The sequence below is a fragment of the Epinephelus lanceolatus genome, chromosome 16 (assembly GCF_041903045.1).
Source record: "Epinephelus lanceolatus isolate andai-2023 chromosome 16, ASM4190304v1, whole genome shotgun sequence".
In the NCBI taxonomy this organism is placed as follows: domain Eukaryota; kingdom Metazoa; phylum Chordata; class Actinopteri; order Perciformes; family Serranidae; genus Epinephelus; species Epinephelus lanceolatus.
In genome coordinates this window covers 9,981,843-10,003,999 of record NC_135749.1, presented here as the reverse complement: position 1 = coordinate 10,003,999, position 22,157 = coordinate 9,981,843, and the positions used below count along the sequence as shown (strand labels likewise).

Here is a 22,157-nt window from a genome sequence, read left to right as displayed (position 1 = left end):
GTTGTAGCCACGACTAAGAGGTAGGAACACACATTGCAATAATCAGTTCTTAAAAACAATCAATTTATACCGTTTTATGCACTTGGGTAATTTATGACAAGGAGCACTAAATGTATTCTGAAGACTCGAGGTAGAATAAAACCTTACTGAGACACTTAATGAGTTTTTTCCCTTAGTTTATCAATGGTTGTATTTACTATCTAGAACAGCACCAGACTGAAGTATAGTTAAGTAATCTTTGGGGAGCCAAAAATGCTTCTCTTTGTCATTGTTTGTACTAAGCTTCTTTGCAATACTTTTATAATTTGTCCTAATTTGAGACCATGCTTATAAAGCAGCAATTATGTGAGGTGTAATTGGTCTCAGCAGCAGATGTTGTGGGTTCAGCTGTCAGTCTACACAGCGAGGGCTGTCTTACTAAATAAATGCTTCTCCTTTAAATAGCCTACCTTGTATATATCAATGCAGCATTTATTTATAAAAAAAATAATAAACTCAATTAAAAACAAACACATAATTTGAATTCTTTTAATTTACTCCTCTTTCCTGTCTATTCATTTCTCTGTAACATAACCATCCTCATCATCTGTCCCCATGGCAACAACATCCAGTCGTCTACACGTCACAGCTGTGTTTTTCATTGTCCACATAACATGCTGCTAACAGAAGACCTTCCTTGTTCCCTATAGTAAATACAAACTACAGAGTGAGTGTTGCTATCCACGTTGTCATTTTCCTCTAAAATTCAGCATGATTTTGTTAAGTTGCATTTGCTCGCGCTCTGGTTAACCAACGTTATTTGCTGTGACGAAGTGCTAATTTTCAGCTAGCCGGCTAAGCTAGCAAGTAAGCTATGCTTTGTGGGTAGCACTTGGCGTTGCTAACAATGCTAACGGTGCTAATACTGGTTTGTTTTTAGTGCAGTTTGGCACTTTGTTCGGGCTATTATTGTCAGTTTAACCGGAATGTTACCTTCCAATGCTCGACTCACAATAATATCAGTGTGAAGCAGATTTATAATGTGATTTAACGTGAATGGCTACAGCTAATGCTAGCCACATTTAGCTACCTAGCTTGTTAGACAGGGATGTGAGGTGGCGGCACATCTGCAGTAAATGTGTCACTGAGGCTGTTTGACGGAATTACCGTCCACACCAGATCTTATTAGGTTAAAGAGAAGCTGTGTGGTTAACTACTGACCAAAAGAGCAACACTTTGTGTCGGTATTTTGTAGCATTTTGAAGCGGCGCTGCGGTGCATTTGTTTGCTAGCACTTTGCTAACAGCTAACGCAGTGTGCACGTGAGGAGCGTTCATGGGTGTTATGTTTGTCCCAGTTTCAGCATCAGAGTTGTCTCATAAAGCTGTTTGGCTGAATCCAATTAAACCTGTGTTTCGCGTTTCTGTTAACGCAGCTTGATTCAGTCTCAGTGGTCTGTGGAAAGGTTTGTAACATGTAAACAAACACCAGTCGTGGGGCCTGAACTCAGATAAATCTGAAACACAGGGTGATGTGAAGAGCAGAGCAATAGTTACCTCAGTTAACCCTCTTGAAGTGGCAAAAAGCTGCACATGTTTTTCTATTTAAGAAAATCTTACAGGTAGCATTTTCCTCTGCAATATCAACATAGAACTTAGACCAGTAAAGTGCTGCTCAAGTTGCAGGGTACAGTGAGTCTAATGTGATGGTAAAGCTAATGCCAAGATCACACTGTGACACACAGTTTCACTCCTCTGTTCGTGGCATATTTGGATTCCCAGTGGTATGTCATTATTAATGATTGGTATGCCGCTGCAGTTTTACTGGTACATAATACGTCCCACTGGCATATACTGATTTTTATGATATGCCACTACTCATTACGGTACGTGTCTGCTATGGGCCACTTATGCTGGCAGATGCTGCTCTCCACTGACATAGACTGGTGATTTGGCACTCATGTTAGTGTCATATTCTAAATTGTTGGTGGTACGCCACTTTGACAAGTGTAATGCTGCTGCTTGTGTTTTCTTCAACAAGTTTCTGATACTGGTAGAGATTGTTGTGCAACACCTCTAACATGCTGCTCACCATGATCACTGTTCTCGGGTGAATTATTAAATGTAAACATGATTACATGGCAGCAGTCCCCTCATGTAGGTAGACAAGGCAAAATAGAAGTTACCTTCCTACTGTCGATTTGTGTCACAAAGTAAAGTGAAACAGTGACTATGGGACAATAACTAAAGCACAGTACAACCTGATCACTCAGCATACACCTTTCTAGAGTTGTGGGGGTGCCATCAGTGGGTGAAATCCAACACTGAGCTAAAATTTTAAAATCTATGGCTCCTGCTAGCCCTTCGGGTCAAGCTTAAATCTGGAATCAAGCATTTAACACTTGATCGAGAGTGGTACAACACTGTCTACTTTTCAGGCTTGATGCTTAAAATTTGCAAAAACATGAAAATCGAGCTAAGCTAGGTTATTCTCCACAGTATCCCAGGCTACCACAAAAAAATGAATGAATTCTTGTTTGGCTAATATGATACATCTATAGAGTTAAAAGCTTACTCAAAGTTTTGAAATGATTTACACCTTAAGGAACATCACAAAACACACTGGTCAACCTCAACTGACACCTAATGCCTCAGTATAAATGTAGACATATCAGTTTTTGATAAGCCACTTTAGGGTGGCAGTGGTATTCTTTGGATTAATCTGCCTTTGACTGTGTATTTTACATTATAATTATCCATCCTGAGCACTGAGACTGGATCTTCTTACAATGTGTGGGTGTTGTATTCTTTACGCAACACATTAATAACAGGTTTTACATGTTGTATAACAAGATCTCTCCATTTATCTGCATTTTAAAGAATTTTTGTTGTACTGCTTTTTACTGCACTGATAAATTCAGATGTGTTATCCTGCTGTATAGACATCAAAGCACACTCAGACTTTGTTTTCATGTGTTCTATTCTCTGCTACTTTTCGTTTTAGTGGACCGCAGTTTGAAGCGCCGGCAGGTGAAACCCCTCGCTGCCTCTCTCTTAGATGCCTTGGATTATGACAGCTCAGATGACAGTGACTTTGAAGTGGGAGATGCCTCAGGTAAGCACAGAATTTTTAATGTGTGCCTTATATAATTGTACATCCTAATTAAACAATGTTAAAAAAGATCCCAAACTGTAGGATTTGTTGCAGGCTTGCTGAGGCTTCAGTGTGTACAGCCCCCAGTGTGTAAGGAAAAACTTTGTTGGCTAGTGACCTCTTTAAACAAATCAATATCTACCTGTGACCCATTTTTGGAAGCTCTGGCCTTAGTCCTACATTGTTTAATGTAACGGATTTTTGAATGCTTAAGCGCTAAAACTATCAAAAAGAGACAGTGTATGTGGAATGAAGCTACACTCTGTAGTACCACCGTACAACCAGAGTGGACTGAGTGTTTTTGTAGTTCCAACAACTTCCAAAGAGCAATTCGTCCTCTCCCTACCTGATCGCATCACATCAGTTTCAGGAGTCACATTTTCCCACTTAAACATTCCTCAATGTCATATTAGTGGGCTGATTTAATCTTAAAAACAAAATGTTTTTGAACCAAGACCTCAGGTTTTGCATTAAGATTTTCAGATTAAGTGCACTACAGCTGTTACTTCAACATGTCATACTATTTAATCAACATTTAAGTAAATATAATGAGCTGAGAGGACTCACAACATCCTTACGTCCTCCACTTCTCTAACTTGTTAGCAGATGACAAATTGCTTGATGATGGTAATCACACTGATGGCTCAGAATAAATTGAGACTAATGTTGTTCAACAAAATCAAACAAGTTGCACAACTCCTCACCATCATACAGTGCTTCATTAGGGCCAAATTAACCTTCAGGGGTGCCCTGTGGCAAAAATTACTTTTGGTTTCATACTGGTATCTGCACAGAGCCCCAGTGACTTGCTGTCAGACGAATCAGTAGGTACTGTGTGTATAAATCATTGTAATGGGGCAGTTTTTCTGCTTTTTTAAGCAGTTTTTGATTCACCACACCTCTGTTTGCATTCATGTTTATTTAAAAAAAGAATAATTCTCCTCCTTTTTAACTAAGCAAATATAAACTATAATGGTATTAAAGCACATTGTTCCATTTTTCAAAACAAGATCAAACAGTTTTTGGACTTTTTTGGAAACAAGTGACCCTCGACCCTCTGAATGGGTGTTCCCAGTAGAAACAGGGTTGCGTATCCTGTTACCACTGTTCTCTGATAATAGTCTGAGGATAACACTGAACAGTCAAACTACAGTGAAACAAGAGGACAACAAGTTAATGCTGACTACCATCTACTACAGGTCATACACTGACAATGTAGAAATACCTCATACAACCTCACCTCAAAAAATCTGCACCATCCCTTCAAATTAGGGCTGGGTGATATGGTTAATAAATAATATCTCTGTATTGATTTTCTCCTGAGAAAAACCGCTGAGCCTTCCCCCAAGGTGGCCTTGTGGTTATTTGAAGGAGTCTAGCAAGTTTGTTGTGAAAGTCTTTCCTGGTGTGTGTGAGAACACCTAGCAGCACTTTGCTGCAGTGACTTACAAGTTCGTGCTGTTAGGGGTAGATATGTTGAATTAGTCAGTAGAGTTGGGCGGTATCCAAATTTTTTTACCGTTAAACCTTCCCCACATTTTCCCAGGGTATACGGTATTACCGTGACAAATTAAAAACCACTTTAAAGGGCTCACCGGGAGTTGCCAAAATGTCGGCTTGTGCCTATACCATTCAGAAACATGATAACAAACATTACATAGGCCTAAGAATACTGAAAAAATAACAACAAAACATTTACAACAATAACAACTTTTATTAATAAATATTAAAAAAAAAAAGGTGCAAATGCAGCAGTCAAACAGAATGAAATAACAACACTGTCTGTGGGCTACAGTCCACTTCCAAAAAAGTATCAATAAATAACAACGGCGGTAACAATAATGTGTGCTATACAGCGTATCCGACCGCAGCGGCTACTGTCCGATGGTTTATTTTTAGAACCTATCAACATAAATCAAATACATTAAAAGCACAGCTCTACAGCATCCAGTACTAGGGCTTATCAAATAAGAAAAACAGAACAATAAATAACAAGGCATGACTGAAAATGGGCATATATAATCCTATCCTGAGAAGCAACGGGAAATACTGTTCGTTAGTTTAGTTTGAAAAGTTCACCCTCTTCAAGTCCCGACTGTTTTGACCGTCAGAACAGGCTACTCCTCATTGAAAATGACATAGAAACAAAGTATAATTATAACTATAGCAGCATCCTATGCTTCAAAACTATTCAAGGTTTTTTGCCAGAAAAACCAGCATGTTTACTTTTTCCAGCTGGAGCAGGGCACGTAGTGGATTGACAACTTTGGCCATAGTGCTGAATTTGCGCTCCGATGGAGAGCTCGTGGCACAAACTCACAGGTACTTTCAGACAGCCCTCGACATCAGAGGAAAACGCCTGGCTCCATCACATTTCCACCTGAGAAGGAGGCCTTCGTCTCCCTGAATAACAGGCTCACGACAACCGGCAGTTATCTCTGCTCCTGCTCGCTCCTGTATGGTGCCGACCGGACCTGCCGCCGCAACGGCTTTTCTTTGAAGGAGACTGCCCACAGTCATCTGTTTTTCAGTGGTTCAGGTTGCGCTTCTCCTTCCTCCACTCTGATGGAAACTGGACCTGCTGCTGCTGCTGCTTGCAGAAGTTGTAAAGTTGTGGGGTTTTTGGGGACCAACTCTCTTGATGCGCAGCTTGCCATCTTCTCTTTCTCACGTCTGAGCTGTCACGTGACGACGTCACATCCGAAAACTTTATCAAATGTCATCTCCCGATAACATTTATGAAAAACATTATAGCCTATTATTAGTTTTAAATTGTAATAGTATTAAATTGAAAACTCAACCACCACACATACATAAGTGCTGGACAAACAGTCATTATTTAGACATTAAATAAATTATATTTAATATTATATCAGGCCACTGTAGGCCTATATGGGCGGCAGATTTTTTTAATGACGGTAATGAAACTGATACTGTTGCTATTTTTAGATACCTCGGGATACCTTATTACCGTATTATCGCCCAACCCTATTAGTCAGCCACGTGTGTAGATAAGCTTGGGTTGCAGTGTAGAGGTTATTGAAAGGCTGTGTGTTGTGTTTGCTGCCACAAAAAAATAATTAAAAAGTCTGTGTTAATGTAACGTTACTACGGCCATCTTCTTTTACTCCTCACAGCAGATCGTTAAAAAGCTAGTTAGCTGATAGCAGCTACAAGTCAGACTGAGGTCAGTTAGAATATCCTAAAACCAATGGTCTCCCAAATAGGGCTGCAGCTAATGATTATATTAATTTTCACTGATTAATCTGTTGATAGTTTTCTCGATTGATAAGTTGTTTGGTTTGTAAAATTTTAGAAAATAGTGAAAATGTCGACCATTGTTTTGAAAAACCCAAGATGACGACCTTGAATATCTTTTTTTGTCCACCACCCAAAGATATTCAGTTTAATCTCATAGAGGAGTGAAGAAGCCAGAAAATATTAATATTTATGAGGCTGGTATCAAAAGAATTTTGACTTTTTATTCTGAAGAAATTGCTCGGATCAGTTAATTGATTATTAAATTAGGTGGCAGTTAATTTGATAGTTGACAACTAATTATGATAGAGTTACACAGATGGAGTAATAAATATGTTTGCATAATTGATTACATGACATTTAATTTTTTTGTGTAATTTTTTAGATATTGTACATGGGTGTCATGACAGCTCCCCAAAGGTGAAGCCAAAACATCTCGATCCCCTGTGATGACAGGCTGCAGTATAAGCCATAATATTATTTACACCCATGACCAGTGGAAACACTAAAAACTTGAATATGACAAAATGGTCATCGCACATTAATTGATATTTGAAAATAATGAATATATTCAATGTATTGCCCAGTCCTACTTTAAGTAGGAGATACTATCACTTATGAAAAATAAATAACATTTAATTTCTTGCATGTGGTTATTGCAGTTTTAAACAAATATGGTCAGAATTACCTTATGTTCACCTTTTTATTTTGTTTCTGTTTTGTGTCCTGATAGGATCAGACGGCACAGGCAACGGCAGTGATGAGGAAGGGTCTAAAGCGAGCGCTGCAGGTTCAGAAAGTGACTCAGACAATGCTGGTTCGGCGGAAGACGGTATAGATGAAGAGGAGGCCAAAGACCTGGCTGCTGAGGACAACTTAACGGAAGATGAAGAGAAGACCAAACAGCAGCCTTCCTCAGACAGCTCCATCAAAGACACCCCCGCTGTCTCCCCACCCAAAGGCCGACGCAAGAGCAAGAAGACGTCCGCTCCGGAGCCTGAGCCTGAGCCCGAGCCTGCTGCGGCCCCCGACACTGAAGCTACTTCAGCATCAGGGTCTGGCAACACGAACACAGAAGAGTCTCAGGCCGAGCCTAAGAAATGGAATTTCCGCAGGAACCGCCCCCTGCTGGACTTCACCACAATGGAGGAACTGAATGAGATGGATGACTATGACAGCGAGGATGATAACGACTGGAGACCCACAGCAGGGAAGAAGAAAGGCAAAGCAGCTGCTCAAAAAGGAGGGACTGAGGAAGAGGGGGGTGGCAGTGCTAGTGACGATAACGATGATGACGACGACGATGATGACGACGACGACGACGACGACGATGATGAAGACGATGACAAAGAGGATGGTGATGACAACAACAACAACAGTAGCAGTGACAGTGAAAAAGAAGCGAAGAAGCACAAGAAGAAAGTGAAGGGTACCAGTGCTTTTGATGAAGAGCTGACGAATGACAGCATGTCCCAGGGAAAGGGCAATGAGGTGAGTGCCACTCCTTGAGCTATGCATTTACACGCTGCATGTCGTGTTGAAACAGCGGCATCATGTGACTTATTTTTGAAAGTATTTCTTGTGTCACAGAAACCACTGAGAGTGAACGTGTGTTTTGGATGTCAGCATACAGTTCGTGATGTGTCAGTGTTTTGTTCTGGTGCTCTGCACAGATCTGACACCTGTCCGCCCGCCCACCTCTTCTCATCCCCATCTCTCTAAAGCTCAGTGCGCTGGTGGGGCAGCACAGAGGTTCCCAGGGACCACTTGTAGACATTATCTTGTATTTTAAGGTTCAGAAAATATTCCCAAATTTACAGATACGTAGGGTACTACTACAAACTTTCCTGTTATCTTACACCGCAACGTCTGCCGTGACAGTAGATATTATATTCACCCATGTCAGTGACAGTGGTGTTTTATTTTCCAAGGGATACGCTGCGTTTTTTCCCCTTGATAATGCTACATTATGGTAACGTGATAATGCGATTGTGTAGATGATTCTGATGCTCTCTAAGCTCAAGATAGGACAATTATTTAATGTTTTCTTCATAGAATAGTTTCCCGGTGACCCACTCAAATGAGCACCTGTGAGTCCTGGAGACTCACTGCACTGAGAACCTATTAACATCACTGCATTTAATTTTATGAATTTAGTATGCATGGGTTATTCATTGTCTGGAATCTATGTAAGCAGGGCAAACCTGTGTACTTCAAAATATGGTTATTTATCCTAAGTCATATTGTTATTGCAATGTTCCACAACAAATATCACGTTTGCCTGATATCATACAGCCCTAGTCAGGAAGCATTTTGGATTCCACACCATAGATAAATGGAAGACATTTCGTGTTTGTTAAATTTAGTTTGAACTTGATGTTTTGATGCTGAATGGTGCAGTCCGCATTCAACACCACTGCTGATAAATAACCTGGTCTTATTCAAGGCCTGGTCCACATAGCATGTTCGCTGTTCAGAGTCTGGGAAACAAAGTTGTTACAGCAAAACCGGAGCAGCAAATGAAAGATTTCTTGAAGGTGTAAGAAGGCAGGTTTTGAAACATTTTCCACTTTTAGTTGACGACATAGTGTTGTGGTTGCTGAATCATGGTTGTAAGGTACCAAAGGTTGGCACTGAATGCTTGATCAATTTCTTAGTCTTGTTTTCTTATTCTCTGTTATGACAGTGCCTGATTTAATCAGAATCAGCTTTAAGTCATGATTGTCTTATTTGTGCTTGTGTTTTTTGGACAAACTTCTTGTGAACTCTGCTTTGTGCTAATTGTCAAAAAGGCTTAGTGAGAGAACTGCTACACTATTGAGCCTCTGAGCATCGAAGCAGATCCGGTCTTCCATCTTGTACTAGTTATGTAAACCACTGCAGATGAATTAGGTATTTGGCCTGCTCACTGGCTTCTTTGTATGGCACTCCATAATACCAAACAACAATATGAGTCACAGAGTCACCATATAATCCAATGAGAGGTTTAGATGGTATCAGACTGATTCCAGGAGAATTTCTGCCTTTGTTGTCATCGACTTAGCGCAGTGTCCATGAGCATTGTATGTGGGATTTACTAACTGTCAGTTCCTGGATCTGTGGTCAGATCAGAGGGAGTGGACGTTGATAAGTGGCTTAACAGTGCCTCTGTTTCCTGATTCCCCAGGATGCACTGCTGGACCGGTCCCAACCCTGGAGCACTCAGCACATCCTCATCTGCTGCGTCTGTCTGGGAGACAACAGCGAGGACGCAGATGAGATCATTCAGTGTGACAACTGTGGGGTGACTGTGCATGAAGGTAAGATGCAGACTTAGTACAATACACAAGTATGTCACAGAGGTACAACAGACTCATTCATCTCTATTAATTCATAAATGATACTCCTCTGAACTGTTGAAATCCTAAATCCAAAAGTCCAACTAACTGAAAACAACTAGACTCACAAGTCAATCTTTAGACGCTTTGCTTAACTAAAGACTGATGTCTTTCTCCCTGATTTTGTGTTTAGATGGGCGGATACAATTTCAGAGGTTAAAAAAAACTCCCTACATTGCAGAACCAATAGTAAATCTGCAGGGCGGCCCTTCGGTGGCTCGCTGAACTCTTGTGCTCGTAAACATAGTCCGACTGCGTTAAAAGTTTTAAACAAAGTCGCTCTAAGTCCTTCATTTCCACAATCTTGTGGACTGAGCACACGTTTGATAAAACGGAGTTAAATCTCTTGGCATCCATTTTCAAGCTCTCTGTGTGTTTGTTTCCTTGCGGACGAGAAAAGGGGGAGCGCACATTTCCGGGAGGGCGTGTCCTTTTCAAAAATGCAAGAGGCGTGGCTTTGTTGCCGGTGTTAAACACACTTTAGAAAGGAGTGTAGGGTTAGCTAGCTAGCTACTGAAGATATAGCCTACTGAATGTATACACATGCTGCTTTTGCTTTTTAATGATTATAACAGTGGGAAGGGAAGCAGGGAAACTTTGCTGATATTCAGCCAGCTGTGTGTCATCACATTGTGCGCAGATGGACGTAGTTTAACTTCCCCTGGAGATCCCTGCCCATCCGGCGGCGGAGGTCCGGGTGCTGGCAGCGGCATGGGGGTGAAGCCAAACACTGTTCATCTGCACACACTGCGATGCCACACAGCTGGTTCAATATCAGCAAAGTTTCCTTAATAATTTATCAATTTATATTCATTGTCTTGTGTGGCGATCAGCAGTGATGTGGTGGTTCACTTTTACACTGTGATCTGTAGCCTATAGTTCGGCTTTAGCTTCTAACTATCTTTGTCTTTTTAACCTGTTGTTGCTCCTGAGTCAGTTTGACATCCTGGATATATCCTTCAAACACAGACTGTAGACCCCTTCTCAGGGGGTGCAGTTAGTTACAGTGTGGGCTCCGTGCTTACTCTAACAGCTTGTCGGACCATCACAAAGGGGCGGGGCTTAGTGAAAGGTCAATCGCATGACTGAGGACTGAGACCATGACAGAGAGACACAAGGATTGTCTGTGTGATAGAGACAGTTACAGAGAGATGGGAGCAGAACGTTGACCATTACATGCAGTGTTTCTGTTAGTTATTAATAACTTACTCAGGATGCTGTTTGTTTTCACTGTCTGCTGCAACCTGTGGTTTTTATACACCAGTGAATTTAAAAAGAAAAAGACAACTTTTTAATCATGATGGTGGGCTCAGTGGTCGATGACTGACTACCATCAGCGATGGATGATGGCATCCTCCATCGACCCAATCCTAGTTTAAACCTGTGTAGTTTTTTAGATTTTGACAGCACCGGTAGTCAGACAGTCAGTACTCCCAGGTTGTGTGTCACTGCCAACAAAGTCTACCAGATAAAATTCATTTTGCACTTCATTGAGTGTGACTTTATACCACTGCAAGATAAAATGTGATCACACTATTTGTTTTTAGTATCATCACTTTTTTATGTAGTGGTAGTAAGACTTAATTCATTGTAATCATCATCATAGAGAGTAGTAGTGCCTCAGTGAGTCAAATGAAGTGCAAGCCATTGACATCATGTCGCTTTCGGATGTTTTGGATGTTTTGTTAGCATTTGACAGTCATGCCTTTCATCAGCACTTTCTGACTGGCTGAGGACCATTACCATACAGTTACATTATGACTAACCAATTGGCAATCAGTATGTATCGCTGTATAACAGGCTATTCAGACAGCATTAGTCCTCAGGTACTCACCATCTCTACCCACTAACTTACCCACTGATTTCTGAGTTCTGTTGTTTTATACTGGTGTTTTTGAACAAACAATAGTTATATCCCTGGAAGCTGTGTACTCTCACAAAACAGACTGTGTCTGAAAAGAGACACATGTTTAACATGAGATCCTACACGCAGCTCATGTGATGCACCATGTGTAGATACACATATGTGTTATCTGAATAACAACAGGGAGGAAATTTGTATACGTCAGCCTTATCTGGTAACATGTAAAATTGATTCCCTTCTCAGGCATATTCTGTAGCAACCTGTAGGATCATGTGTTGTTGTATTACTACATCAGGAACTATGTCACAGGGGTTGAGGAGGTAATAAACCTCCTGTTTCAAATTTATGAGCACGGTGAGTGTGACTGCTTAGAAGCAAGATCAATGACAATGTGAGTCATCTCTTTTGGATTACTGCTGTCCCAGATAATCCATAGTTAAGGCTGGCCATGCGAGGTGGATCTATATGACACCAGTAATTTTAAATCATGTAATTTATTAACTTTTTTCTCTTTATACTAAATTCAAAGACAGATTAAGAAGAGCTGTCTTTTAAAACCCGGACAGAAAATGTTATATAGTACAATAGGTTACAATAGGTTCCACATGCCAGTGCAGCATGTGCCATTCAACAAAAAGTGTACTGGTTTTTAATTTTAATGAGGATATTAATTATACTGAAGTGATTAATCAAACACTTGACAGAAAAGGATTTAATTTAAGTCTTTGTTAAGTCTTTAAATGGCAGACGTTCACTGATTCCAGCCTCTCAAATGTGAAGATTTGCGGCTTTTCTTCATTTTGTAAATTGTAATTTCTTTTGTGTCATTTTTGGAATATGGGTCAGAGCAGAAGTAGCATTACATTTTCTTTATATCCAACATTTTGACAAACAAGGTCGTGAAAATTATAATCTCTTATCCCACATCATTTAATCAGGGGCATTAAGAAAAAAGATGACCAGGGATACTGACCATGCAAGGACATTTCAGACACTCAGCTGCTGCTACATTTTGCAGTGGTATGTAGCAACATAGCCTACTAATGCGATGGCTAAAACCAGCTAGACACTTGAGATGCAATATGCACACGACAATAACTGGACAGGGGTGTGAATCCTTAAAGTTACAGTAGATTGCCCTCAGTGGTTGACATTACCTCTGAGTCAGAGCAAACAAGCAGTTGGAAGACTAGTGATCATCACTGTCCAAAAATCTTTAGAACAAAAACAGATGACACATGGTGTCATTTGACGCCAGTAACACTGGATGTGCCACACAGAACTAGTCGTGATAGCTGAATTATGCAGGTCATTCATGTAGTTTTGTTAACACTCTTTCTTTCATTATCTTACCTTCATCAATACAGCTAACCCAAGAGTACAAGAAAAACTAAGTGATTTTCTATCATTATATTTACACTACAGTGCAACTACAGAGCAATCGTCTCCAACTTAACTCCTATACCAGCTCTCTGTATGTGTCAGAGTCCTACATTTCACCTGTATGACTCATGTTGTACTGCCTTAAATAGCATCTAACATCATCATCATCAAGGATCAGAAATAAAAACTAAAAGTTCACTAATAAAATCCTGAAACCTTGTAAAGCTCTTCTTCTGATGCACTGCCTTGCCCTCCTTTCTATTCACTCTCAGTTGTTTCCAAGGGAATTTATTTTGAATTGCCTTTGTAACCAAAGTGGAAAAATCCTCCGGTGCTGTATGGCAACTCAATGTTCAAATGGGCCTCCTTGATCAGAGATTCAACCTATTAGTGTGTAGGGGGGAAGCCGCTTTTGACAGTGGAGTATTTAAAAAATAGGTGGAGTGTGTCCTGACATAGAAAACAGAATTCACAGATGACATGCATTATGTACTTTTGGTGTGTTTCCCTTTACACCTCACCTTGTGCCACAATAATTTGTATCCTCCAAGGCAAACTAATGCACTTGTGTGGGGTCACCATTAATTGTTATTCCCCCTGACATAGTTCAAATAAGGTGCAGTAATTTATTTATTTGGCACATTTAATATACAGTGTTTTATTTGCAGCAAAAATGTTATAATAAAGTAGCACTGTAATATTGAGCACTGAATACTGGCAGATAATTAGGTTACATAATCAGCTACTGTATTTATGTACGCCAGTAATCACATATAACACACATAAAATCACATCACACAAATTCACAGCATGCAATGACACAGTCCACTATCACTGTGATTGGCTGAACTGTATCAGGGTTAAGCCTGAAGCAGCGAACACCTTTGAGGTGTGAGCAGGACTTGTTAGATTATCTCAGACACTCTCTTATGACATGCACACACACACACACACACACACACACACGCACACAGACTGTAGGGTGGGAACCATCCTAATCACTGATTCTCCATAGGCAGGCACAAGATATTAGGAGCAGGTCTTAAATTTATCTTGTTCGTTTGGTTGGTTGATATTTTCTTCCTCTGAGACATGTTTAATCTCCCTGAAAAGACACAGAAGGGAGACTAAGTGGTTTGCAGAAGAGGCTCGAGAGAGAGGAGGCAGTGGCAGCGCTTGCGGCCAGTTCCTATCTTACTCTCCAAGGACATAATGGTCTCGGGCAGTAAAATATGAAACTTAATTTGAGCACTAGGTTTTGGGTTGTTGTGTACTTTTGTTAAAAATAGATAGATCTGTTGTGCTACTGGAGGTTTAATTTAATCGCTCATATATATTTTGTTACAACATCTGATCTTATCTTTGATATTTACAGCACAGAACTTTATCTCCAGGATTTCTAGTGTATGAAATTAACACCATCCACAAGCAAATGCTGGTAAACAATGCAAGCAGCTGGGAGATTTGCTTCACTTTGCAGGCCACGCCCCTAAAAAAAATCTGAAACAAAACAAACAAAAAAACTGTGGTAATCTATTGTAAAATGTGACCAATTACAGCCATTAATTTTGCACCCTGTGTGTAATGGTTAATGACTAGATTCAGAAACTAGAATTACTGCCTCACGTTTGGATGCCTCTGCCAACCAGTCTAGATGAAATTTACATCATGTCTTTCAAGACTCATAGGCTTTGTAACAGTAGAGGATGCTTCAAATATGTTGCTACAGATAAGCCAAAAATTCTAAAACACAGATGCTTCACACATATTTAACCCAGCAGCACCGAAAATATATACAATCACCCTAGTTTCAAGGTGGACACTCGATAAGTGTCACAATCAACCAATTTATTATGTGACCAAATGTCTCCCTTTTTGTTCCTGAGTTTTGATGTTGAGTAGCAGCCAGAAAAGGGTTTTAGCAGAACATTATGATATCACAGCGAAGCTAACTTTTGACCCTTTGGATATAAAATGTCATCACTTTGCATTTTATCCTATCAGACATTTGTGTGAAATTTTCCTCATAATAAGTGTATGAATTCTTGGACAAATATATGTTTTGTAAAATAACAGTGACTTTTAACCACCGAAATCTAATAAGTTCATTGTTGCATCCACGTGGACGTTTGTGCCAAATCTGAAGAAATTCACTCAAGGTGGTCTTGAAATATAATTTTCTGAGAATAAGACGAATGAGAGATCACAGTGACCTTTGACCACCAAAATATAATTAGTTAATCCATGAGTCCAATTGGATGTTTGTGCCAAATTTGAAGAAATTCCATCAAGGCGTCCCTGAGATATCGAGTTCACAAGAATGGGATGGACGGACAGACAACCCGAAAACCTAATGCTTTCGGCCACAGCTTTTGCCGGCACAAATGTATTCCATTTTCAATAATCACACATATTAATTGAAATGTCACCAGTCATGTTAACGTGTAATTATCCAGTAATTGCTACCTTACTTTGGTGGAGGGATTTGTGTACCTATCATGACCTGGGAGCTGTGTTGTCATGGTAGAGTCACCCAAATAACAGTTTCAGTTGAGGTGGTAGAAAAGAGAGAACAAGATAAAATGTATTTAAGGAAGATTCTGTTTATTCACTATCACGGTAAACTACCCTCTTAAGGGTAACTGCTGACTTACTGATGCATGCAGATAGTGGCATGGGCTCTGTTTCACTAGAATTATTTGAAAACAGATGAAGACATTTCTCTTTGTTGGTCAAAATAAGGAAGTACCTCAAGGTAAAGAATCAGGATATTGACAGCTCTATTTTCTTATTTGAATACTTGCATGCAAAGTGAAAGTACTGATGTTGGAGATAATATCATGCACCTCTGCTCTGAAACTGTACTCATAACCTGTTAGCTCATTTTAGAGATCACAAGTACCTTGTTCAAGGTTAAGATAAGGTCAAACAAGGATAGACTTTGAGGCAGAGATGAGAGATGAGCTGTCAGTATCTGGAGCTCCTACAAGTCAGTCTTGCTGCTCGACTTCACTCCTTCTCTTTGTTCTTGCATTCACACCACTGTCCGGACACCATCACTCCCTCTCAGATGAGAGGAGAGACTGACATGAAAGGTAGGCACAAGACCTGTGAAAGAGATCAAAAGTTGGAATAAGCAGAAATCCACAAAGCAAGCATCTACACAGAGAACATAGAGGAGTCCTGTTCTTACCAGCCTGCCTTTTGATTATCAGACTCTCGCCAGTCATACAGACATCATTACCATACCAGGAGTTCCTTTTTTTATTGCCTTGACTGTAAATGCCAAAGAATACCCTTTTTGTCACATCTTCTTTTATTCAATAGTCTGTACATCCAGGCCCCTTATTTTGTCATTAAAGGGCAACAGATTGCTCTTACCAAGGATAGGTTACTGTAGAAAAGGTAAATGTTAATAATACATCACAATCAAGCTGTCATCTTTTTCTGATCCACTGATGTTAAAGTAATGTTGAATTTTACACTCAAATGTGAGTTGAATGTACTGTAAATAAAATTATTGCCTCAAATGTGCTCAATTCACTTATGCTGGCAACTTAATTGTTCAGTTAAATACTAAGGAAAGTCTGATGTTATTCTATATATTCTGAAGTAGACAGTAACCCACATGGACAGACAAAAACCAACATGTTAGGTCTTTCAGTACTTTTGGAGTTGTTGGTCTAGATTGTGACTTTGCGCCTGCTTCTGACTAGGCGTAAGATTTACACCCAGTCTTAGTGAGAAGAAGGCTTAAATCTAGATGGTGCAACTGACAGAACTATTAGGTCGTGTTTGAAACCCTAATGACCAGCTTAGCATAAAACAAGGCGTAGGCCCTATAGGTGCAACCCAAGCAGCTGTTTTTAAAGTAGCCTTCTTGACATTTTGTTTACATTGAATGAATGATGCAACAAGTATAGTAACCTCAGTTGGAAGGCTAATGACCAAGGCAAAATTTGATGATGCTGATGGTGCTTCTTTACCTTATACCGATATAAACCAGGGTCTACTGATCAATGGCAATCGCTTAGTCTGTTTATCTTTGTACCGATTAATTGTTTAGACTATAAAATCAACAAATCAGTTAGAAAACACTGAAGATGCAAATTTTCCCCAGAGTCAAAGTCTATATACAGTATTCAGATTGAGTTTACTATCATAGAAGACGCAATGCTTAGATTTGAAAAGCTGGAACTAACAATTGTTTGTGCTTTTGTTCTGTTAAAATGACTTTAAATAATTGATTAACAAAATTGTTTTTGTCTTAAAATCAACTATACATTTCTGATTTGGTGTAATAATGGACACACAAATGGAAATCCCTGAATAAAGTGTCTTATTAAGGTGTTTTGTTGCCTTTTCATGGATGATCTAACAGTGGAAAAATTCCCATAGGTTGAGAGAGATGTGGTGACTATAGAGGCTGTAAAATAGGAATCACCTCACGAATCATCCTCCATTCAGTGACCATTGTGTCCTTTATGGAAACATCTGCATTCATTGTGTTTCATCACCCGTGTATTCATCGTTTTCTTTTAATTGGTCACCTATTTGTGTTACTGGGTGTGTTGAGCACTAGCCTATGCATGATAAGTAAGAGACTGCTGCCAAGTTGAAATGATGAGCCATCAGTGTGCTGTCAGAAAAACAGATGGCTGGTTTATTTACTTGAGGTGCTTTTTTATGGGATAAAAAAACCCATGGGAACCTTCTTGTGTTACCTTTACTGTATGTTGCCTCACACACAATTCCATATTCTTACTCTGGGATGCATCCATTCATTGGTTAGCTTTTGTCGCAGGCAAGCAAACAGTAATTTCTATTAAATCTCAATACAGTTAAAAGTACTTCTCCTGGTTCTGTCAACTCTACCTTGCCCCTTCTTTTTTTCCTGCCAAGCTCGTCATTTCTGACAAGGATAATCTTTCCTTCAGGGATTATGAAGATATCCTGTAGTCATCACTTTTTGTCAGCTTAGCTCATATTAGCCAGCAACCCGTGGCTTAACAGTCTGAGCTTTGTATCTCAGTTCAAAAGGAACACCGAAGATTTGTGCCACGGTTCAGCCATAAGTCGGTTAAACCAGCATGGTGGTCGTTCACCACCCCCAGTTCCACGGTTCAAAGCCCAATCAGTGAAGATGAAGCGCCCAACTGTTGCCAGAGGTATTTCAGTAATACCTGTCTTTAAGAAAATCAACATTGAGTGGAGCTATATTGGAGCTAGCAGGACTTAGCTGCCTGTCCTTGCCACATGCTGTTGAGAAAAATGAAGGTAGGAAAAGGCAGTTGTTATGTTCACACCATAGGTAGTTAGATTTTGAGTAGTTCTTCCATTTTTGAGGTCAAGATGAATTCCAGCTGTAACTTAATTGCCCCAGTAGAATAAAAAAGTAGCTTGATTGGTCTATCCTGGCTTTGAGTTGATCTCAAGAAGAAACCAGAGGCCTGTAAAAACAGTGGATATACCCCACCAGCCTCTGAACAGCAGTTCAAAATTAGTGATTCACCATGACACACAGCAAATGGTCTCGCAATCAGAAAGGACATGGACCTACCAAACAAAGTGTAGAGCTGAATAAACAACTCCATCTGCCCCAGTGTTTGCTTTCGATGGGCGCCCGACTCCCCAGTGTGGCACACAGTGATGGGCATGCAGAACATTGAGCTTTTGATTTGTGAGTCTTTCCCATTGCTCAAAAAGCCCGAAGGCTGGTTGACTGAATTAGGAGTTAGAGTGTTATCTCCCCAGTGGAGGCAGAGTACTGATTGCTGCCCTCATTGGTAGTGAAGAGCACGTCTGCCTGGTGTAATAGCTGCCATAGAAACCACATCAGCCAAGTAATTGTTTAGGCAACCTCAGAAAATTAAGAGGACAACATTAAAATTCTTTTGCTTGGCTTCTTCTTGCTTCTCTGGGGCTACATTTTTTATCAAATGTTCAATTTGAGGCGTTGCAGCGTTACAGTAGATTGACAGCTCTGGACCAGAGCAGACCAGGTCTATTTCTTACTTTTTGTCTTATACTTGGTTCTCAGTGTTTGAGCAGCAAACTTCAGGCTTTGAATGAAAGAATGACATCACTCAAGTCTGCATAATATTTCTTGAATGTGTGATGCCCCCAAAGAGGAAAACCTGCAGTTGAATAGTTTCTGTCTGTGGCAAATAATTAACTTCCTACATACAATTTGTAATCAACTCAATTACAGTGGGTTTTATAAGTTGTCCGTTATTTCTTGCAGAAGTACCTTTATGTTTACTATCTGAATTCCAGTTTATGACAGCCTAGTTTTTATATTTGTAGATCTGGCCATTGTTTCTAGTCTTTTTTTTTTTTTTTTTTTTTAGGGCATTTTTTGCCTTTAATTGACAGGGCAGTGAAGTGTGAAGGGGGGAGAGAGAGAGAGGGAGAGACATGCAGCAAAGGGCCACAGGCTGGACTCGAACCCAGGCCGCTGCGGCATCGTTTCTAGTCTTAATAAATTTTTACATCATGTGAATTACTTAGAGCTTAGATCTGGAATGTGGCCTCGTTGCTAAAAATAAGTCTGACGGGGCAAGAAAGATGAGCAGTAGACGGTGAGAGAGGTTTTAAAAGGTTGTTAGCCTTGGAGGTGAACATATTCGAGAGGGAGATCGAAGGTCAACTTTAAAATTATTACCCAAATTGTTTGTGGACAACATCCATCAGAGATAACCCACTTCCTCTGGACCCTATGCAATAGTAAATCATTGGTGTAGCCCTTTAAATGCTGTAGCCTAAATGGAATAATTGCAATATAATTAAAAAAAAGGATTAAAAATAGTTGGAATTATAAACTTTACAGAATAAATAAACACTAACTGAGCTGTCAGCACTGAGAGCCATGAACAGTGTGTGATGTTTACACCACAGCCCTTTATGAGAGGCAGTGACATGGACATTATTATTATCTTTAATGAGCAATATAAAATTCCATACTGGAAATCTTTTTCTGTGTTTCCAGGATGTTATGGCGTGGACGGTGAGAGCGACTCAATCATGAGCTCCGCCTCAGAAAATTCGACAGAGCCTTGGTTCTGCGACGCCTGTAAGAACGGAGTGACTCCCAGCTGTGAGCTGTGCCCCAACCAGGATGGGATCTTCAAAGAGACGGATGCTGGGAGGTGGGATACAGTAACACATTGACCCAGTGCGCTGCTGCCATTTACGAGAGGCAACGAGTGGAACATGTTCAGAAACAAATAATGCCCAATGACCTTAGCTGGTTGAAATGCTGAAGGCAATATATGTACAATTTAAACAGTACATATATTCAGTAGTGGAGAGAAAAGGAAGTTGGATTAAGGAGGAGAGAGAGAGAACTGGCAGAGGAATGAGAGAAGAGGATGGAGGGAAGAGAAGAGATAGAGGAAGAAAAGGAGTGAGAGAAAAGAGTGTGTTATGTGAAGCGTGGAGACTTGAGCCACGTTATCGCTGATAGTGCTCCTCAGCCAGGCTGCACCCGAATTTACTACTTCACTAGAGCATGAAAAACACAGCAAATTAAACTGTGAAGCGGTTGCTTGCTAGAGATGGATATCTTTATATTGGACTTCGGATTCTCTTCCCTAAAGTCCGCATTTGAAATTGTGTCACACCAAACTATAGCTAGAGTCTGGGGCTACATAAATCTATGAATCCATTTCTTTTTGATGTGTCTGAGCAACTCACTGCAGCCAATTTCATGATATGAAGTTTCTTATTGTCTGCAGTAATTCACTACACTAAATGCAAAAATAACTACAGCCATAGATTTTAATCAATTTGATGGCGCTGCTTGAAGTCAGTGACCGGAAATCAATACATTTTAAATGTCACCTTTTTTAAAACTACTTTTCATCTTGAAACATTCTCAGGGCATGATCTTCATACTAATGTGTTGTAGTTTTTGTTTTGTTTTTTCTCTTTAACAAGCTAGTTTATCAGCCAATCAGATTTCCCTCCTCTTCATTTCCAGATGGGTGCATGTGGTTTGTGCACTTTACGTTCCCGGAGTAGCATTTGGAGACATCGATAAACTACGACCGGTGACGCTCACAGAGATGAATTATTCAAAATACGGGGCCAAGGCAAGTACTCTCTTTACATATTGATGCAGGCTGGATTGAAGGTTCATGTGGATTTAGGTTTTACTCACATGATGAACACCCTGCAGGAGCTACTTTTTGGATTTTGTGTTCAATCAGTGTATCCTGAATTAATATCCAAATATACTGAATATGTTTCATCATCATTTCTGCTTAGTTGTAGTCAGTGAGAACCAGGGCCGTAATACCCTTTGTAACATTTTTGGGGACCATTTTTAATGGACGCCTTCTTTCTCCCAGGAGAAATGTTTTGAAACTGAACAGCTAAACAAACCATTTTTGAACATTTTGAAACAAAATGCCAGTTCTCTGAAGGAAATTTAGGATTCTCACTTCCACTGAAAACACTTTAAAGTGTAACTTTACAAAGACTGTTTAAAAATGTTAATTTTTGCTTGTGAAACATTGTATAAAAGATGAATTTGAAGCTGAGGCACTTTAGGAATCAAAGCTCTGAAAGGGTTCGAAGTGTCAGTGGAAGTGTTAGGATTAAAAGGCGTTAAGGTGTCAGTTGAAGGTTAATCACCACAATGAGCTGAAGTCTCAGGTGAAGTGAAAGTGCTGAAAACACTTAAAATCCCCGAACACAGTTGAACTCTTGTTTGAAGAATGAGATTAAGTTGAACTTTAGGTGAAGAGTAAAAGATAAAAGCAGTTGAAATGTCAGTGTGAGAGCCTCAGGAAGTGGGATTGTCAGTTGACGTTAAAAGCGTTGAAGTGTAAGCGATGAAAGCAGTTGAACTGTCATTTTGCCCTTGAAATAACGGTTGAAGTGTAAGTGCAGGAGAGTTGTTTTGCATTTATAAGTGTCCAAAAATAATTGTGTAAGTTGATATGCAAGTTTTGACAGTAGTTTGTATATAAATAAGTGTTGCTTGATGTTGTTGTTTGATGCGATGATGTGAAAGCAGTTGAAATGTCAGTCAAATGTTTTCAGAAACATATGTAAGTGCATCGTTTAGCCGTAAAACGAAAAAGTTGGTCCAGCATGTGGGCAGTGTCTTGTGTTAGCTTGACTGTTTTCAACATGGC

The 22,157-nt window shown here is 39.9% G+C and overlaps 1 protein-coding gene across 4 annotated transcripts in view; it reads left to right on the top strand.

Moving 5' to 3' along the window:
- Positions 1 to 594: 594 nt before the first annotated feature.
- Positions 595 to 22,157, top strand: part of phf14 (PHD finger protein 14) — a 104,186-nt gene continuing 82,623 nt past the window's right edge. For all 4 annotated transcript variants that reach the window (XM_033637092.2, XM_033637091.2, XM_078175498.1 and 1 more), the window contains exons 1-6: positions 595 to 706; positions 2,983 to 3,093; positions 7,124 to 7,881; positions 9,557 to 9,689; positions 20,003 to 20,162; positions 20,996 to 21,107. In XM_033637092.2, the coding sequence (XP_033492983.1) occupies position 706; positions 2,983 to 3,093; positions 7,124 to 7,881; positions 9,557 to 9,689; positions 20,003 to 20,162; positions 20,996 to 21,107 (1,275 nt within the window). In that variant the 5' untranslated portion in view covers positions 595 to 705. The remainder of the gene's footprint in view (positions 707 to 2,982; positions 3,094 to 7,123; positions 7,882 to 9,556; positions 9,690 to 20,002; positions 20,163 to 20,995; positions 21,108 to 22,157) is intronic.